The 20842-nt window shown below is 34.3% G+C and overlaps 2 protein-coding genes across 5 annotated transcripts; one reads left to right on the forward strand and one right to left on the reverse strand.

Moving 5' to 3' along the window:
- The first annotated feature begins 1386 nt into the window (after positions 1–1386).
- On the forward strand, positions 1387–13776 carry LOC120075913 (Purple acid phosphatases superfamily protein). Of its 2 annotated transcripts, none has more exons than XM_039029662.2 (13): positions 1387–1940; positions 2280–2467; positions 2597–2688; positions 2839–2905; positions 2990–3112; positions 8892–8984; positions 9192–9321; positions 9589–9670; positions 10595–10727; positions 11248–11453; positions 11541–11666; positions 11903–12212; positions 13246–13776. In XM_039029662.2, the coding sequence occupies exons 2-13, from the start codon at positions 2297–2299 to the stop codon at positions 13549–13551; spliced, it is 1839 nt and encodes a 612-aa protein (XP_038885590.1). In that variant the 5' UTR covers positions 1387–1940; positions 2280–2296; the 3' UTR covers positions 13552–13776. The 2 variants fall into 2 exon arrangements, with proteins under 2 accessions (XP_038885590.1, XP_038885591.1); XM_039029663.2 differs by having other exon boundaries at positions 1551–1940; positions 2163–2467.
- A 1065-nt stretch (positions 13777–14841) lies between these two features.
- Positions 14842–19559, reverse strand: MGT3 (magnesium transporter 3). Of its 3 annotated transcripts, none has more exons than XM_039029389.2 (7): positions 19245–19559; positions 18153–18688; positions 17191–17261; positions 16218–16346; positions 15804–16133; positions 15300–15347; positions 14842–15194 (listed from the first exon to the last, which is right to left on the reverse strand). In XM_039029389.2, the coding sequence occupies exons 2-7, from the start codon at positions 18475–18477 to the stop codon at positions 14964–14966; spliced, it is 1134 nt and encodes a 377-aa protein (XP_038885317.1). In that variant the 5' UTR covers positions 18478–18688; positions 19245–19559; the 3' UTR covers positions 14842–14963. The 3 variants fall into 3 exon arrangements, with proteins under 3 accessions (XP_038885317.1, XP_090168656.1, XP_038885319.1); XM_090312530.1 differs by having other exon boundaries at positions 18153–18470; positions 19245–19540; XM_039029391.2 differs by having other exon boundaries at positions 18153–18578; positions 19245–19469.
- Positions 19560–20842: the final 1283 nt, after the last annotated feature.

Below are 20842 nucleotides of genomic sequence, written 5' to 3' on the forward strand. Positions count from 1 at the left end.
TTCGAAACAAGTTAGATCAAAGGTTCGAAATAACAATCTTCATGGAAATATCGAGATCTCAATTTTATGATAATATCGATACCGATGAAAATTGATGACAATTATTATAATTAGTTGATGAAATTTTGATTGTGACTTAATTAAACTATAATTGACCATGTTTGATCATTATTTCTATAAAGCAAGACAACATTTATATGTATATTGTAAATATATGTGTAAATGTCAATGTGAGAGCAAAAAGTTTAAAAATAAATGGAAAAATAACTACATAATAATATAAAGTTTATGAATATTTTGAGGTAAAATAATGTGGAAATGAAAGTTTTGGATGCATATTTATTCAATTTTGAGGTGGAATGATGGAAAAATTTAATAAAAAGGGCTTAAATGAGGTTAAACTTAATATAAGTTTTTTTTTTTTTTTTTTCAAATTTACTTTCTTTAAAAATAAAAGTTTAGATTTAAAATAAAATTGACAATTGAGAAAAGTTGAAAATTATAAAAAGTACCCTATTGGAAAATTTTCATCTTTGGTTGAGAATGACATTGGGCTGTGAAAATATATAATTGTGTGTAATCATGACCATAGAACTCAAAATCATGGTAAAGAATTGAAAAGAAATAGATTAATTTTCAAAATTCAAATGGTTACCAACTATAACCTAAATGATTACCAAACGAGGATCTTTAAACTTTAAAGTTTGTGTATATTTGATATATAAGCTTTTAAAATTATAAATTTAGTCTCTTTACTTTAATATTTTTAAGAAATGTACCAAACAAAAAGTTCAAATTGATTTTCAATTGATAAATTAATTTTAAAAAAATTCAAATATTTTAGATACCATTATACAAAATTGAAAGTTTAAAGATCTGCTAGACATAAATCTTAATGCTTAGTAAATAAACTTGTAATTTGATCCTTTTAGAAACTACTTAAATTACTTTTCTTTAAGTTGACCACGTGAGATGGAAATTCAAACATTTAACATTTTAATTGAGCGTATATATATATATATATATATATATATATATATATATACACTGATGATAACAACCTAATTAACCTCTCCGTATAGAGAGTATATTATTGAAGTATGTTTAGATTTAAAAAAACAACTCAATTAACTTTTTGAGTAATTCATTTAAATGGTAAAACTATTAAAAATATTTTCAAGTATAACACAATGTCATTGTCTATTAGTGATAAACCACGATGACATTTATCAATATACGATAAATTACAATAGACATCCATCACTGGTAGATAAATGATATTTTATTATATTTATAAATAAGTTGGTTTATTTTTGTTTATTTGAAAAGAGCCCACTTTTCTTTTATCTAAAATTTATACTTGAGCTATGCTAAAATTGAAAAAATAGAAAATAAAAACGTATTCAGGTTGATTTTTTTTTTGTTGAGCATAACTCAAACCTAATCAACTTTTCTAAATAGCTTACAATCATTTTTTTTTCATAGATATTTTTGTTGAGCAGTTAAAAATCAATCCAAATTAAAGACATCCATGTACAAAATGTCTTGTTGGAATTTTTTAAAAGAGATTGGAAAAAAAAAAAAAAAAAAAAAACCACCACAACAACAACAACAAAAATTGCACGTAATGGTAAAAGAAAAATGGAATTTGCTGCGGGAGAAGTCCGATCGACAGTGGTGACTCCCCGGCGACGTAAAATCTCGCAATCATAGCGTCAGAACCGGTAATGACAGGAATCTACTCGCAAGATTCCGCATACCTTTCGATTATTTAAAGCTCTTCACTCATGGCTGTTTATCATCTGTATCACCCGTTCCAATTGAATTCGAATTTGAAACGACCCACTCAGTCGGCGATAATCGTCGGAAAACAGTTTCGTAGCAGTTCCAAGTTTTTTCAAATTCCAATTCGAATCTCTTGCAGTTTAGTTCTTTCGCAGGTACTTATTGATCACCTTTCTCTAACGATTTCTAATCTTCGTTTATCGTTATTGAATATAAATTTTAAGTTCAGTTTTAGTGTGATTAACTAAGTACTTGAGAGCTTGTGGACTTCGAGTGGGAGAGATTGTCTTTTGTACCAATTTGAACTGCTTTTCATGAGTGAGGTCAACTTGCAGATTTTGTTTATTTTATTTTATTTTATTTTTTCTCTCTTTCAGTGGATGTCAAGTTGAGCTGTTTTCCACTCACTGTCAATGCTATGTGGATTATTTATATGGTGATTTATAGAGAGGGATTTTGCTAAAATCTTCTTACCGATTTGATTTCTGGTTCAGTTCGGATCTTGGGTGTGATGAGACCTCTGGAGTTTGTCTGTCTGGGAATATTATGGATTCTAGCGACACTGCAACAAGTCAAATCACATGGAAACCATCCTTTCTCGAAAATTGCCATTCATAAAACTACATTCGCCCTTAATGAACATGCTAATGTTAAAGCCTCTCCATCGGTTCTTGGATCGAAGGCAAGCTTCAATCCCATATGTTTTGTTCTAGTTTCGTGGACGATTGTGTTTTTAACTCTGTAGAAATGCCAATCTTGCAAGCTAACATGTATTTCTTCTTAACGCTACTTTTGATTGAGGATGTTGCAGGGGGAAAATACAGAATGGGTAACGCTGGAGTATAGTTCTCCAGAACCGTCCTCTGATGATTGGATTGGAGTATTTTCTCCAGCCAATTTCAGGTTTATACTATTTTGCATATGCCTATCTCACCTGCATTGGATTGAATTAATTTCTGGAGTTTCCCAACTCCTAAGCATTTTTCTTGTTTAGTTTATGCTAGTATGGTTGTTTCATTTATTGGAAGGAAAATTTTGCTTCATCTGTTTCAGTTCTTCTACCTGCCCTGTAGAGAATCCAAGAGTATATCCACCATTATTGTGTTCTGCACCTATCAAGGTCCATTCCACTTGATTTTTATATTGTTGCATGAGTATTTTTAACCTCAATTTGCACAAGCTAATTATAGGAATTTTATTGCAGTTTCTGTATGCAAATTACACAAATCCCAACTACAAAAGTAGTGGACGAGGGCTTTTGAAACTTCAGCTGATAAATCAGAGAGCAGACTTCTCTTTTGCATTATTTTCTGGTGGTTTATCAAAAGTATGCTGTCTTTATTGGTTTTTTTCCCTGCATCGATTCAGAATATTTATGGACAACAAATTTGATCCCAATAGACAATTTTTCTACAACCATTCCTGTGTTGTCTGATCTTATTCACCTTTCACTGATTTGATGCTTCAGGATTGTGTTCTGAACTTTTGCACTATCATGCGAAATTTAAAAGTTAAAAGATTAAGTGAATAATTGCTTTCTGGGTTATGTGAGCTCACAACCCAGAACCTTAAGTGAATAGTACTTAAATTTATCATTATCCACGAGGACCCAACTATCTTGTTCTTTTTACTTCTGGGATTTGTATTATTGCCTTTCGCCCTCCCCTTCGAATTGAGCCTCCCAAGCGAATAATACCTTATCATTGTAATGATAGATTTTTATGGGGTATGGAAATCTTGGTTGAGTATTTTAAATTATTTAAGTTAACCATGACATATTCTTTCTAGAGTCTGCCTTCCTATCGAGTTGATTTAGTTCAAAATTTTTAACTATTTGGATGCTTACCACGAGTCTTAGTTTCTTCTAAGAGTTACAGATTAATTATTTTTCTATTGAGGGTTATTTAAACTTTGAATACAGAACCTAATTTGATGACGTCGGTTGATTCAAGCCAAGCATTGCACAACTTGCAAATGAGTTGTGTAAACTCTTAGGTTTGAGAGAGAATCAGAATACTCTATTCCATTCAAAGATATGAATATATACAAGTGTACAAGAGTGACCAAAGAAGGAAAGCATAATAAAGGAAAATATAACAAGATATTTACAATAATGGAAAATCCAAACAATAGAACTATAACACCCTCCCTCCCTCAAGTTGGAGCATATATGTTAATCATGCTCAACTTGTTACATAGATAATCTATACGTGTTCCATTCAATGCTTTCGTGAAGATATCTCCTAGTTCTCCAGTCTTCACATATCCTGTAGATATCAAACCTTGTTGAATTTTCTCATGTACAAAATGACAATCAACTTCAATATGTTTAGTTTCATGAAATACTGGATTAGACAGGATATGAAGTGCTGCTTGATTATCACACCACAACTTTGTCGATGTGGTGATTTCAAATTCCAACTCAACAAGAAGTTGATATATCCAAATCAATTCACATGCAGACTGTGTCATTGCTATATATTCTGATTCCGCACTTGAACGTGACACCACATTTTGCTTCTTACTCTTCAAAGAAATCAAATTACCACCAACAAAAATACAATATAGTTGATCTTTTGTCTTATTTAGATACTACCCAATTGACATCGGAGAAACATTCAATATTAGTATGACCATAATCCTTATATAATAAACCACGCCTAGGAGCAGTGTTCAGATAACACAGAATCTGTTTCAATGCAGTCCAATGATCAACTGTAGGGCGTGACATATACTGACTCACAATACTCACTGAATAGGCTATGTCAGGTCGAGTCACGGTAAGGTAATTAAGTTTTCCCACTAACCTCTTATATCTTTCAGAATCTTTTAGCAATTCTCCATCTTTTGTGAGCTGTAAGTTGGGCATCACTGGGGTACTACATGGCTTAGTCCCTAGCTTCTCTGTTTTAGTCAACAAGTCAAGTACATATTTTCTCTGTGATAATAGTATTCCTTTCTTACTTCTTATTACCTCAATTCCTAAGAAGTATTTCAACATGCCCAAATCTTTTGTATGGAATTGACTATGAAGAAAGGTCTTTAGGGACTGGATACCTAAAGCATCGTCACTAGTAATCACAATATCATATACGACTAACAAGATGACACCACCCTCAAATCTCTTAAAAAAGACCGAATGATCTTACATGCTCTTTTGCATTCCAAAGCTTTCAATCACCTGACTAAATTTACTAAACCAAGCCCTTAGACTCTGCTTTAATCCATATGAAGATTTACGAAGGTGACACACCGTTCCATTCTCTCCCTGAGCAACAAACCCTGGTGGTTGCTCCATATACATCTCTTCTTGAAGATCACCATGAAGAAATGCATTTTTAATATCAAGTTGATGTAAAGGCCAATGATTTATTGAAGCTAATGAAATAAACAATTTCACATATGTCATTTTTGCTACAAGAGAAAAAATATCAGCATAGTCAACGTCATAAGTTTGTGTGAAGCCTTTTGCTACAAGACGTGCTTTTAATCGAGCAACAAAACCATCAAGATTGACTTTAACCGCAAACAACCATTTGCAAGCGATAGCCTTCTTTTCTGCCGGGAGAGAAACTAGATCCCAAGTACAATTATCATCTAAGGCAGTCATCTCCTCCACCATTGCGGCACGCTAACTAGGATGAGACAAAGCTTCATGAATAGTTTTAGTAATGGATACAGACTCTAAGGATGCAATGAATGAACATGTGGAAGACGAAAAATGGTTATATGAAACAAAAGAGGAAATAGGATGAGCACACTTACGTTTACCTTTACGAAGAGCAATAGGAAGATCATCACTTGTTTTTAAATCCAATGACGAAGAAGACTCAGGTACAGGGCATGGAAATGAAGGAGACAAAGAAGCCTCTGGTACCGGGCATGAAACTGAAGGAGGTTGTCATCGAGTATAGATCTTAACGATGGGTGGAAGAGTAGAGATAGCCATAGGTAGAGATGAATCAGGAAGAGGATCGGAAGGGGAAACAATTGTGCAGACAAGGAAATCATCCTCTAATTCCTTATGCTCCCCTTGACTCTTATTTGAAGAGAAAGATGGCGATGAAAAAAATGAGGAATGTTAAAGAAAACGTGACATTAGGAGAGACAAGATATTTATTTAGACTAAGACAATAACACCAATACCCCTTTTGAACACGGGAATAACCAAACGAAATACATTTTAAAGACTTTGGATCTAGCTTGGTATGTTGAGACCGAACATCCCGAACAAAATAGGTACAACCAAATATTTTGGGTGGAATGGGAAACAAATGTTATTTAAGGCATAAAGTTCGAAAAGGTATCTCACCCTTAAGAATGGAAGAGGACATGTGATTTATTGAGAAACAAGTTATGGAAATAACATCAGCCCAAAAGGATTTTGGAACATGCATCTGAAACATCAAGGTTTTGGCTTTCTCAAGAAGAGGACGATTCTTTCGTTCTGCAACCTGATTTTGAGATGGAGTATCGACACAAGAAGATTGATGAAGAATGTCATGGGCATCTAAATAAGATTTGAATGCATGGGAGATATATTCCTTGGCATTATCGCTCCGTAAGACTTTAAGAGCACCACTAAACTGAGTTTGAATTTCAGCATGGATGTTATGAAAATGAGAAAGTAACTCAGAATGATTTTTCATTAAATATAACCACGTAACACTAGAATAGTCATCGACAAATGTAACAAAATACCTAAACCCTCCTTTGGACTCAATAGGACATGGACCCCAAACATCATTATGTACTAATTCAAAAGGAGCACTAGCTTGTTTATTGACTCGAGGATACAAACTCAAACGATGAAATTTAACAAACTGACACGATTCACAATCTAAAGAAGACAAATGTTGAAGTTGTGGACGAAGACTCTTTAACATAGAGATAGACGAATGACCCAAACGACAATGCTCTTCAAAGGGAGACAACATGCTAAAGCGATGGTTGTTGGTATTTGTGGTTCAAAGATGCAAAAAACTCCAAATTCACGTCATTTACCAATAGTCTGCTTCGTCGTAAGATCTTGAAATAAGCAATAACTAGGAAAAAAAAAAGGAGACACGACAATGAAGATCACAAGTGAGTTTACTGACCAAAATCAAATTAAACGAGAAAAGTGGTAAATTTAAAACTGATGACAAAGAAATTGATTTAGTAAGATGGACGGTTCCTGATCCTAAACCAGGAGTGGAGGTTCCATCAGTTATAGTGACATTAGGTGAAGAAGTAGATATATAAAGGTAAGAGAATAAACTGGTTACCTGTCATATGGTCTTTAGCGCTAGAGTCAATGACTCATTTTAATGTGGAGGAAAGAAGGCATTTAGAGATGTTACCTGTCTCTGCGATGGCCGTATAGGAGTAGAAGATGATGTTGTCAATGACTCTTGATACTGTTGAAATTTAACAAACTCTTCTGCAGAAATCGTAATTGACTTGTCAAGATTAACAGGAGTAGAAGCAACATGTGCAGATGACACTCTGATCCTTATTCATCAATCTTCTGTATTCATGTTTCGTATGGCCAGGTTTACGACAGTAATAGTAAATAACACCTCCTGAATTTGATCTTTGGTTATTGTGATGACCTTATTCATCAATCTTCTGCATTCATGTTTCGTATGGCCAGGTTTACGACAGTAATAGCAAACAACACCTCCTGAATTTGATCTTTGGTTATTATGATGACCTTTGGAGCTATTCGATTCAACCCCTTATTACCTCTATAATCATTTGTGTGCGCCCAATCAAAGCACTACTAGAATCAGTGACACAACTACTTGTAGCTTCTCTGTACGTAGTATTCGACTATAAGCTTCTTCCAACAATGAGATATTTGAGCTTGACAACACTTGATCTTTGGCCATCTCATATTTAGGTGCAAAACCAACTAAAAAACTCATGATAAACAACTTTTCACGTTGAGCTATTAGAATTTTTGGATCCGTGCTGATTGACATCAAGGCATTGAATTCCACACATGTATTTTTTACCTCCATAAAGTAGCTTGTAAGAGATTTTTATCTTGATCAGGTTGATATAGAGTCTTACAAACATCAAACACTCTATTAATGTTCTCTTTCCCAGAATAAAGAAAATTCAAATATTTCAATAGTTCCTTGATTGATTCATAGTGATTTACTAATTCAACGATTTCACGGTGAGTAGAATTCTTGATCTGTAGAAGCATTCTTGAATCGTCCCCCCACCAAATCTTTTTAGTAGGATCAATCGGTGGCTCTTCTGTGAGGTGATCATCCATCTCCATGCTCTTAATAAAGTGGCGAACATTTGATCTCCATGAATAGTAATTGGATTCATTCAACTTGTATTCAGTTACTTTTGACACCATAGGAACCATCTCAGACATGACTACTGATTTCTTATCAGCCATTACCTCAAAAAAGAAACACTGGATTTTGGGTTTTGTAGATCGGCGGCTGTGCTCCTCGATGGATTGAGCAGTGTTGAAAAATAGCAAAGAAAAACAACCCTCCCTTTTTTCGGCGGCGGCGGTGGTGAACAAACCAATGATGACGGTGGTGAGCAAAAGTATAAACTCATCACTCCACAAACCCCTAGATGTAACACAAACGGGTTCTAAATTATCAAACCCTAAGGTTCATAAAACCCTAATTTTTTTTAAAAGCACTTTGATACCATGTAAAACTGAGAGAGAATCAGAATACTCTATCCCATTCACCAAAGATATGAATAAATACAAGTGTACAAGAGTGACCAAAGAAGGAAAGTATAGAAAAGGAAAATATAACAAGATGTTTACAATAATGGAAAACTCTAACAATAGAACTATAGCAAGATGTAATTCTCATGACCTAGTGTCTCGCCTTTTTATGTTAGTCAGCTAGTGTGTCTGGTTTCTCTCGTATCAGTGTACATATACCAGACAATTTATCTCATGCACTCAATAATTTGATCATATCGATATACAATCAACTGGGCCAGCGAATATTCACCTGTTTTCTCCTTTAGCAACATTGATACTTGCATATTGCACTTAACCTTGGAAATATTTTGGTGAATTTGTTTGCTTACATTTTATCTAATTCTTTCCCTTTTCTTTCCCTTCTCATATTTAGCCAAAGGTGGTGGCAATATCAAACCGAGTAACTTTTGCAAATCCTGATGCACCACTTTACCCACGCTTGGCACAAGGGAAAAATTGGAATGAAGTAAGAGCTAGTACTTGTGTTCTCACTACTGGTTTGCCTAGGCCTTTTTAGTGAATAGATAAACTTCAACTCATTAGTTTCCATTAGTTTACCAGCTCTATTGCATAATTTCATATGTACATGTCAATGAGGTTTGTGATAATCGCTCATACTTTTTTGTTAGTTAAATCTATATGAAAATGATATGATTTAACCATTGATACTCAGATGACTGTAACATGGACAAGTGGATATGGAATTGATGAGGCCGAACCTTTGGTTGCATGGAGCCAAAATGGAAAATACCTTATGCAATCCCCAGCTGGGACATTGACTTTTGATCGTAACAGCATGTGTGGTATGTGAATTCCTTAAATCCAGACCTTATGCACCATTACCCTGCCAAACAATTTAGTAGCTGTTACTCCATTCCTATGCAATGTTAAAAATCTACATGATCTTAATTAATAATTAACATAAAAGAGTCAGTTATATGGGGGATTGGCAATCTGCTATCATTATATGTACTATTATTTTCCAATCTCATGTTTTGTAAGTAACCCAAACTTGTGCTGTTTTCTATTTCTCATCTAAAGATATTTCATCTCATAGAATACACTTTTAGGTGCACCTGCAAGGACAGAGGGATGGCGGGACCCTGGATTTATACATACCAGTTTTCTTAAGGAATTATGGCCCAACCAAGAGTAAGTTAAATCAATACCAAACTGCTATGCATAATTATATTAGCTGTAGACCATCTCGTTAAACAGGTCCAAATGTAATAAGATTTAAGACTATTTATACTGTTGAGAGGCTTATGAAAGTTATACTGTTAGGCTAAGAATTATGGACACTTCAATTTGGCTAAGTGTTCAACATGGACACGTGTTAAGACACTTGAACACGTCTTAGCACAATAGATATGTGTTAGACACTAGTTGTGCAAAGTCAATGAGTCTAGCATTTGTTAGACACATATTAAACACTTATTATACATAATAAATAGACATATATAGGACAAAAATAATAGACTTCGAGCATAAAATACATTGAGCTCATTCTTTTAAGCAGATCAATTCATAAGCTTTTTGATTTTGAATTTCCATCTTGTACAAAAGGGATATATATTTTTTAAAAATGCATATTTTAATAAACATGTAATTGATGTGTCCACGTCTTACTCCTACATTTTTAAAAAGTAACGTGCTACTGTGTCATGTCGTATCGTATGCATGCTTCTTAGCTTTTGGGATCTGAATTATAAGAAAACAAATAGAAAGCTATATTGCAATATCAAAGAGAATTTATAATATATCAATATCCTTTTAAGAGTGTTCTCTCTCTTCCACAATCCACTCACTATGGACTGATTCCCCAGAATATTAATTATCTTCTCATCTCCCTAACTTCCTCTATTTATGACCAACTCACCTCTCCCTAATTACCTAGTAATAAAATTATCTCACAACTAATACTCTCAATATAACCCTATTAATATTCTAACATACAAACCCAGAGAAGTTTGAAGGCTGAGTTCCTATGCAAGGTTATAAGTTTTTGTATGTCCTGGACGATAATACCAAGTACCACTTAAAGATTGTTAATATTTTTGCACACTTATTATGCAGGTATACATACAAGTTGGGGCATAGATTAACCAATGGCACATATATTTGGAGCTCAACATATAAATTCAGAGCCTCACCTTATCCTGGTCAAAATTCATTACAAAGGGTTGTCATTTTTGGTGATATGGGAAAGGTTTGGATCTTTTACTAGTTTTTTACATTTACAAGCCCGAGAACGACAAACAATATGAACTCACTGAGATGAAGAGTTTGTTTTGGTAAATTCTCAGTATACAAAAGATCACATTTTAGTAAATGTTTCCTAAATCATGGTGTGGACAAAGTTACACATGATGTGCAGTGTTTCAAAAAGGGCATTCACACACACCTCACAGTTAGAGAGAGAATTTTGACTCAACTTTAATTAAAATCATAAAAATAGTTTTTCATTTTAAACAAAAAAATGCAATCTAAGAATTTCTGAATGCTGCAACCTCCTATGGCAAAGGTTCACAGTTAAATTGGAAATCATGTCCAATTGTTCATTCAATTATATGCTTAATAACAAGTTCAAACGAAAAGTTTTATAGCAACTATATTTGTATCCGTACATCCAAAAGTTGCTTTCCTGGAAAATATAATTGCTTCATTCAGTTTATGACCATCACAATATAAAGGCTTTAGAACTTTTCTTTATCTAATATACTACACAGGATGAAGCTGATGGCTCTAATGAATACAACAATTTCCAACGTGGCTCTCTCAATACTACTAGACAGCTTATGCAAGATTTGAAAAATATCGATATAGTTTTCCACATTGGAGATATATGTTATGCAACTGGATACCTTTCACAGTGGGATCAGTTTACTGCACAGATTGGGCCAATTGCATCAACAGTGCCTTACATGATTGCTAGGTACTTCCTTCCCTAAATAGCTCACACATTGTCTGACATGTAGTTTGTTCTTCTTTGTTTTATTTAACTGTACATATGTTGTTTCAGTGGTAATCATGAGCGTGACTGGCCAGGGAGTGGATCCTTCTATGACACCATGGATTCAGGGGGAGAATGCGGTGTGGTGGCTCAAAATATGTTTTATGTCCCTGCTGAGAATCGGGAAAATTTTTGGTAATGAAGATTGTTATGATAACTTCTGACTAAATTTAATTGGCTCAAAATATGTTTCTGTTCACACCGTAGGACAATATTCTGAGATTTTTTATTCTAACGTTTGATTATGTAAAGTAAATAACTAAAGTATAATAGGGACTATTTGAACACATATTTGTGCCATCCATATTTTCATTGTTCTCAAGATTTAATGCACAATTCCTCAGCTTAACATGTGTATCCTATTATATCAGGTATGCCACAGACTATGGTATGTTTCGCTTCTGCGTTGCCAACACAGAGCTTGACTGGAGAGAGGGAACAGAACAATATAGATTCATTGAGCACTGTCTAGCATCTGTTGATCGGCAAAAGCAACCATGGCTAATTTTCCTGGCACATCGTGTGTTGGGTTACTCGTCATGCACTTTTTATGCTGAACAAGGATCATCTTCAGAACCAATGGGGCGTGAGAGCCTTCAAAGCCTTTGGCAGAAATATAAGGTTGATCTTGCCATATATGGCCATGTGCATAGTTACGAGAGAACATGTCCTATCTACCAGGTATTCTTGAATTTTGTCTCATGTAATTTTTCCCCATGTTTCCTTGTTATTTAACAAGGAACATACATATAAACCATCATGGATTGCTCTAGTAGTAAATAGAGGGCATGACCTTGATAAATGATTAAGAGGTCATGGTTCATCCCATGGTGGCCACCTATCTATGATTTAATATCCTATAGATTTCTTTGATACCCAAATGCTGTAAGGTCAGGCGGGGAACACACACACACACACACACACACACACACATATATATATATATATATTTTGTCGTGAAAATTTGATAACAAAGGAGACAGATTCCTAAGTTGCAAATTTAGAAGTTGTGACCACCTTGACAGTTGGCTTTATTAGTGTCTAATGATTTGAGTTCATTTTTCATTTGAGTGGCCACATAAAGGTTTGGGCTGAAAATCATTCTGCTTCAAATCTAAGAATAACCCAATTCGGTTTGTAATAATGCCATGCATTTTCACTTCTGGGATATGTTTCGGTTATGGTAAGCAAGGCCTGTTTCTGAAAACAGCTTCATAGTTCCCTTTTTTTCCCCTTAGCCTTCAACTGCAAAAGCTTCATCTTACTGTAAATTTGCAGCTTTGCATATTTCTTGATCTTTCTAATATTACAATGCCGTTTGACATTATAATTTGGTCTTTGTTGGCATGATGGAAATATTTCGACTTTTGAGATTGATACCAATAGGGGTGATCTTGCGACAATTAGAAACAACACCCGGTTATATACATTTAGGGTGCATTTGCACCCCAACATGCCTTAGGTGGAGTGGTTATTATAGCCCCCTCATTGTTTGTTTGGATCTCTCATTATAATAGTTGAAGTTCCCAATTATTATAACTCACGCTTATCTATAGTAAAACTATTCGAAAACTTATTATAATAGTCAATATTTGGATAATATTTTCTTAGATATGCTGCTTCCAGACTGTATGCACAATCATCACTGTGCTATTAGATTCTGTTCCCATATTAACAGAGCTAACATTTACACTGTCTTCCATTTCTTTCACAGAATACTTGTACCAATGAGGGGAAACATTACTATAAGGGCACCTTGAATGGAACAATTCATGTTGTTGCTGGTGGTGGAGGAGCAAGTCTTTCACCATTTATCTCACTCCAAACAAAATGGAGTATTTACAGAGATTATGATTACGGATTTGTCAAGCTTACTGCATTTGACCATTCAAACCTATTGTTTGAGTACAAGAGGAGTAGTGATGGAAAGGTTTATGATTCTTTCAGAATATCAAGGGACTACAGGGACATTTTAGCCTGTGCAGTTGATAGTTGTCCCAGAACAACATTGGCTTCGTAATACTGCATTCGACCATTCGATGAAAGGCACAAGATCTTCGTGCCCACATGTTACCAATAATAAGCCTCTTTTAATTTCAGTATTCAGCCAAAGCTCAGTATGCATATAAGTTGCATTGTAAGGACACATCAACCACTTATTATTGGTTCAAATACCATTCTGTCTTAGTTTCAACCACAAAAGCATCTATCTAATGATATTTCAGATATATTGTTTTCAGTGAAAGCTGAGTGGTTGTATTGATTTTCTAGGAGATGTTTGGTTCATAATAATCTCGAGCGTTCTAAATATAAAGTTGGAAAGCTGGAAAAAGTAAATGTATTCATCTTGTGAAATTAATGTTTGGGAAGGTAATGTATTTGTAAGTCTAAATATGTGTAATTCAAAAAGTTTTCAAATTTCACCTAAATTGTGTATCGGCTCAAGTATAATTCAATTCAGTTAAAACATATATACTTAACCAAAAGATCATATGTTTGAATTTTCATTTAAAAAAAATTATACGCTCTTATTTAAATATAATTTATTATGACTTTTGGTTGACCATAACTGCTTTATGAAAATGAAAACACTATAAAACATTTATGGACATTTTCTAATGACCATTAGATCCATGAGGAACCTAAGTTTATAATGAGTTGGTTCAATATTTTTATTTTTATAATTGTTAGTCCCTAAATTTTAATGTGTAATAATTGAGTCCTTGTACTTTAAAACTCATGAAAAATATTGTTACGAATGATGAGATTTTTAAAAATATATGTAGATGAATAAACTGGATAGGGACTAAATATGTTTATAAACTTTAAGGATTTTGTTATTCCATGAATGAAAATTCATACTCAATTTTGATGAAATATTTTATTTAGAGATTGGATTGTTATATATTATAAATTATAAAAACTAAATTTTACCTACAAAAGTTCACATACTACATTATTAAAAAATGAAAGTACAAGTTATAACCTAAAACTTTTCTCATAATATCATATCTTGAAACATACAAATCAAATACTTCTATTTAAAACTTTTTTTTAATATGATAACATCCAATTAAATTATCACAATGTAAAGTTCAATAACTAACCTAATACTTTTCTTGAAAAATAAACTCAAATACTTCTATTTAAAAATTTTCTTCTTTTTATAGAGAATTGTATGTCATGAAATGTCAATATGAACATAGTTTGACAAATAATGTACCAATTACCATCACAAAGTTCGATAATTTGATCCCACCTCTACAATGGCTGAACTTAAAAAAAAAAAAAATGCTCAAACCGCCGAGGATGACTAAAAACGTAAAACAACTAGTTTCACACAAATATGATTTTCACAGGAAATATTTACACGACATACCATTTTCAAATCTTAGTTCCATTTGCAGAGAGGTATATATTCTCTTAGCTCAATTACAGTGGGAATATTTTCTTGTACCTAAAATATAATAGAAAACCGAAATACACAAGACCACAGGCAATCAAGGTCAAGTAAACTATCAACTGGAAAGAAGTCGGATGCTCGAAGACATTGTCGACAAAATTCATGCCAAAAACCGCTGTTAAAGCTGCAAACATTGTAGCCAAGAATGTAGCTGCAGTAAATAGCAACTGAAATTGTATCAGCTGGTTCTGAACGTTGCCCTGTTCATCCAAAAAGAAAAAAAAAAAAGAAAGCACCAAATTACAATCATTCTTGCATTCCATGTGATTAGCTAACCATAAAGAAAACTTCGCAGCAGGAGTTACCAGTTTAATGTTGATCAGATCTTCTGTGTCATCTATAGATTCTTTGAGCTGCATAATACATGAAAACGTTTCGGTATCAGCACGAGTTGAGAGATTTGAACCTCTGACCTCTTGAGTCAAAGGTATATGCCTAAACTAGTTGACCTATTCTCAAGTTGTGTGGAATTGGGAGATTTGAACCTCTAACCTCTTGAGTTAAAGGTATATGCCTAAACTAGTTGACCTATTCTCAAGTTGTTGTCATTTTCTAACGGCTATCGAGCATAAGGTGCAATACAAGAACCCAAGTGGAGTTTATGAGTGTCAACTGAGAATCACATAGCTAAACTAATAATGTAAATAGATATCATCATTCTAGTAGATTGGTCAACAATATGTTGCTGGAGATGTGCCTCTATGCATCAAGAAGTGATTGAAAAAGTACATTCATTCAAAAAGAAAAAGTTACTTTTTTTTTTTCCCCCTTTTAACTGAAAAGACTGTATCCATTCTAATATATCATACCGATAACAATTTACTGAGCATGTCATCAATGACCACAAAGTATGCTTCGAGCAGCATCTCCAATTGTTCAATGTTATCTCCGCTGGTTGATGAACTTATCAAGCTGCTAGAGTTCACAATACTGCTAAAAGCCCTTTGTAATTTGTAAGTTCCATTGGCAGAACCCACTGGCGAAACAGGAGCTGATTTTGGTAGCTGTTTCCCAAAGAAATTAGCTTCCAAATACGAGTTACTTCTGATGTTTGCCTCCAATCTTTGTTTCTTCTCTGTTAGATACATCTCAGCCATATCACCATCATCATCCATCAGATGTTCAATTTCATCACGCACCTGATAGTTGACACTATATTATATGTGATGCAATGTCGCAAAAAAGCATAGTTGCAAAAGATGATGAAACTCTGACGTACTTGCCTTTTGCACTTGTTGAGTCAAGGTCAGAAGGTTGCCTTTAAATCTTCGAACTCTTTCAAGATTAAGGGTGCTTATTGAAGATGCTAAATCATCCAGTAGAGGGTATATCTCCATTTCCATCCCTTTCACCTGTTGAACTCAAGAATCTCAAGGTATGAGGTTCTAACCGTGACTAGTTAATACCTCAACAAACTATAAAGGAGTTCAAAGACCAGCTAACTCGACAATGAGGATTTAGAAGTAGATAACAGCAGCTATGAGACTGCATAACACACCAATGGCAGTTACTAGAGCTTAAGGATTGAAAATGGATTCTTTGTATATTTTCCTTTTAGAAGGAGTGCAAGTAGATCAGTTCTCTTCTATCTGATTTTTTTTTTCAGATGTGGAAAGTCAATTTGGTCGGTTCATTTTCCAAAAAAGAGGTTTCAAATTGGTTGTTATTTTCTACATTTCACTGACCAAACAGATAATCAACCATCAAATTGACCAAAACCAAAGCGAACCACCTGTGTTCTCTGGCTGCACTAATTCGAGGCAAATAGTACATTATTCAGCACTAAACTTGAAGACATGTTATGGTTATCTATGTCTCTAAAAGATCATGTCTAACCAACGATGGACGGGTTTACACGGTAACAAAAAGCAAGATATCTCCTCCAGCCAAACAACTGGAGATTATAAAATAGCTCTCCAAGCAGACAGAAGTGCTACAAAAAATGCATGCTAACATAACAGTGGACTGGCCCAAGGAGTGGATGAAGATTTAGATCCTCTGTAAACTCTGAGAGACCAAAGGACTACAAAATATCATGCTTAAAACATAAAACTTGTTCTTTTACCATCAGTTTTTTGTTGAGCAGTGGCAAAAGTTTGACACTAACCATTTTGCTGATTTCAAAGTTCACATGAAATTGACAAAATATGAAGAATCCATGTCCTGATACTTAATTGTAAGTTTACTCAGATATACCTGAGTGTCAAGAAGTGAGCAAGTAAGTTCCAGAGCCAGCTCCATAGCCCTAAATTCAAAGGGCAAATCATCTGTGCAAATTAGGAATTATCATTATACGCAGCTATGGCAGTATTTGCATGGATTTTAAGAGTTCAAACCAATTCTAGTTTAAGTTGCAAATTGAACCAATTTTTCCATTCTTTCAACGGAGCACTGGTGGTGGTTTTGAATACTGAAGAAAAAAATGAGTCTTATCTAGCAGATAGTTCAACAAGACAATATATTAGATCCACCCCAAAAGTGATAACACATCAATTTTAATCGCAAGACAGAAAAAACAAAACAAGCTATGCTTTACCAAGTAGTTAAATGAGGCCACAGATAAACTATTACCCAGTAAAATATAATCTTAGTAGAAGTGTAACAAATTCATCATGATTAGCTGCACTTCAACATAAATAGGACAGTTTACCCGACACATGTTACTTTTTTCTTTACTAGGAAAGCCAAGAATATTCTCTCATTCTTCTAATCTGCATGCCTTCCAAATACAGTGCTCATTTTATTGGTTCATTAGAGGGATAAGGGACAGGGGGGAAAATTTGGAGTCCATGAACAATAAAGTTTTTTTTGTTTTCAATTATCACTATTTTTAATAAAAGGGTATTGAGGCCAACTCCTTGCATTGTGTGCTGAGAATGAATTTTTCTTAACAGTGTGCCAATAGCTTCACTTGCTCCAAAGCCAGCTCCAAGAGACAAAAAATGCCTTAAGTTATTAAGTTTTCAATTTGAATGCTTCAGCCTAGAACATTAGAAGTTATCTCCAAACACACTTACAATCAACACGCCTCCCAGGAGTAAACCATAAACTTGTTACTTGAAATACTATAATCAAAATATCCAGTAAATTATATGCTTCACAAGCAGATTGCAAGCATCGCTGTCTTAAATAATTGTATGTGGAATTTAAATATTTACCTGATTGGTCTTTATTTGCCTGCAAACGCTTGCATAATTCTGACTTGTACTGTGCAGCACATCCATCTAAGGAGTTCATTAAAAAAACCTCATCAGATGTGATTATACACCGAATTTGCTCAAGACTGACAACAATTGACTTCTCCCTTCCAAGAATTGTGGATGGACAAAGGAAGAGAGGATCCAAAAGTCGCATATCTCTAGAAGGTAAAGAACAATGTCTCATTATCGTAGCCTTCTCAAGTTCCAAAACCTCTGAGTTCCCTTCCTTATCAATCTTTATCCAAGAACGATTTCCATGGCCTCTCTTCTTTACCCCTACCATAATGAATATCCTTCTACATTAAGTATTCGACGATGTTTCGAAAATGTGGATCCGGAACAGTAAATAACAGATCTCGTGAGGCATCCATGGATCGTAGTCCCCTGCTATCAACAGCAGAGGGTAGAAAATTGAAGTAGCCAATGCCTCGATTTCTTATGCAGAATCAACTAATGTAATAATTTTGCCAGTTTTTTCGCATGGAGCACCCAATCTTGCAAACATTAAAAGGAAAAAGGCGTTGAAGAGATCTCTAAAATGCAATCTAACATTAAGACTAATGCACATATAAGCATATTTTCACATTTCACACTCATGAAATTTCAAGGAGAGCTTCAGCATAAACAATAAAGAGTAGAACGATAAATTAACATCAACAAACTTAGAATCTTTAATTGAAGGATAAACTAAACCTAATGGACATAACAAAGTTGGTGGATACAAAGTAGCTCTCAGAAAATCTACTTAAATTAGAACTAGAAAAGGAAAGGGAATAAAAATGACACTAGTGGGCTGCATAGAGATTTCAAACTAAGCTTACCAAAAGCCATAGTTATTGCTACCCAAAATCAAATACGATTACACTTACCCAGAACAAAAGTTTTCCACAGAACAAAGATAGAGTTCGATCAAAGTAAAGCTCCATTCCATTCAACAAAAAACTTCAACTTCAAGAAGTTAATCTTGGAAAACTACAAACATACTCTTCTGCTGAACGGTAAAACGAAAGAAAACCCAGATAAAAGCACAAGAAATGGAAGTGAAGTAACCTATTTTCAACCCAATTTTGTGGATGAAAACACATGGAACGCCATAACCAAAGGACCCAGATGCAGAAATAAAAAAAGGATCAACGGGAAATTGAAAATCTACAAGAAATTCAAGATTTAGCAGGCAGGTGAATGGTGGACTGATGTTGGGCAGATGAGATGGCTTATTTACGGATTCTTTGCAATGATTTTCAGGTATCTGCTCGATTGTACCGTCGCACCGTCACGTAAGAAGGAAAAAAAAAATAATAAAAACGCCGATGCCGGGGATCGAACGTACCACCCGCGTACTCGCCACTATACTACAAAGACCAGATGAAAGCTTTTGATTTATGACATAATTTAAAATGATTTACGCCGTTGCCGGAGATCGAACCCGGGTCACCCAAGTGACAGGCGGGAATAATTACCACATGTACAAAATTTAAAAACAAATATTAATTTGAGGGATTTTCAAAAATAGAAAATTAAGGCTATTTACACAAAATAGTAAAATTTGATCTTCTTTGATAGAGGTTAATAGAAGTCTACCAATTATAGAAATTGATAAAAGTCTATTACTGATAGATGCCGATATAAATCTATCAGTATCGATTAGTACTTTTTTTTTGCTATTTTTGTCAATAGTTAGGTGAAAATTTTCCTTTAGAAGAATAGAACGACAGAGTTAGTTTTGCTTTAAGTAATTTTAGATTTTTTTTGTTAAAATATATTTTCATCTAAACAACCATAGGTGACACGACCTCAATATTGAGTGTTTTGGAAACTCCTGCCTTTAAGGGCGGTCCTTTGATTAGTATGGGTGAGAGTGGCCAGATTGCCAACTCAACATGCCTACCTTTTTGGGGATTTGTTTGATCTAGAAGCTGGGAACTCAATCCATAAGATGGAATTCACTTCTTTCCCGAAGCAGGGATAAGTAGAGAGATTGCTCCCTTAAGAGCTGATTCCGGGGCTTGAACATAGTGGCTACAGTTTCTTTTTGGAAGAGAAGACTCAGTCATAGTAGGACTATGACTTATGTTCATTAGAGAGATCAGTGGTACATAAGGAGATAGATGTAACTACAAGGGCATAAACAGTTATTGGCTCAGCTGTACTTACGAGCGATCTGTAAAGGGTTGTCGCACTACTCATTGGTTAAGATGGACACATAATATATCTATGGTAAGGAGAGTTCAGCTATCGGTTTTTAGTGGAGTGTTTGGCAGTTAACGAATGGTGGATCCCATGACTAAAGAGTCTAGTCAGTTATTCACGTACCGTTGAAGCTTCGAGCTACAGGTCCATGAGGTCCCCTTGGTAGCTCAATGGATTCAGTTGAGAATCAGTTCTTGGTGTTGATTTGAAATGTTCAAATTGACAAGAGGTATTTTGATTATATATGATATAATCGGTATGATGTATGAGATACATCTAGTGGAGGATTGATGTAAATGAGATTTACATTAAATACTATGGAATAGGAAAAGAACTATGGTTTATATGTTTCATGAGATAAAATATTAAAACTATAGGTTATAAATATATGATAAGTTGGTTATCATTTATATTTATAATAATATTAATTATTGGATAATTAATTCTTTTTCTTTAAT

This window comes from Benincasa hispida, chromosome 4, assembly GCF_027475165.1.
Source record: "Benincasa hispida cultivar pf3 chromosome 4, pf3_genome.v1.1, whole genome shotgun sequence".
Taxonomy (NCBI): domain Eukaryota; kingdom Viridiplantae; phylum Streptophyta; class Magnoliopsida; order Cucurbitales; family Cucurbitaceae; genus Benincasa; species Benincasa hispida.

What these genes read in the sequence shown, in the direction of transcription:
- MGT3 (XM_039029389.2), bottom strand. Translation starts at nt 18,477, where the DNA reads ATGGTAGGGGTAAAGAAGAGAGGCCATGGAAATCGTTCTTGGATAAAG. An exon ending in GCTCACTTCTTGACACTCAG is followed by an intron (nt 16,347 to 17,190) that starts GTATATCTGAGT and finishes TGAGTTCAACAG; the next exon opens with GTGAAAGGGATGGAAATGGA. An exon ending in TGACTCAACAAGTGCAAAAG is followed by an intron (nt 16,134 to 16,217) that starts GCAAGTACGTCA and finishes GTCAACTATCAG; the next exon opens with GTGCGTGATGAAATTGAACA.
- LOC120075913 (XM_039029662.2), top strand. Translation starts at nt 2,297, where the DNA reads ATGAGACCTCTGGAGTTTGTCTGTCTGGGAATATTATGGATTCTAGCG. An exon ending in TTTCTGGTGGTTTATCAAAA is followed by an intron (nt 3,113 to 8,891) that starts GTATGCTGTCTT and finishes TCTCATATTTAG; the next exon opens with CCAAAGGTGGTGGCAATATC. An exon ending in GAGAATCGGGAAAATTTTTG is followed by an intron (nt 11,667 to 11,902) that starts GTAATGAAGATT and finishes CTATTATATCAG; the next exon opens with GTATGCCACAGACTATGGTA.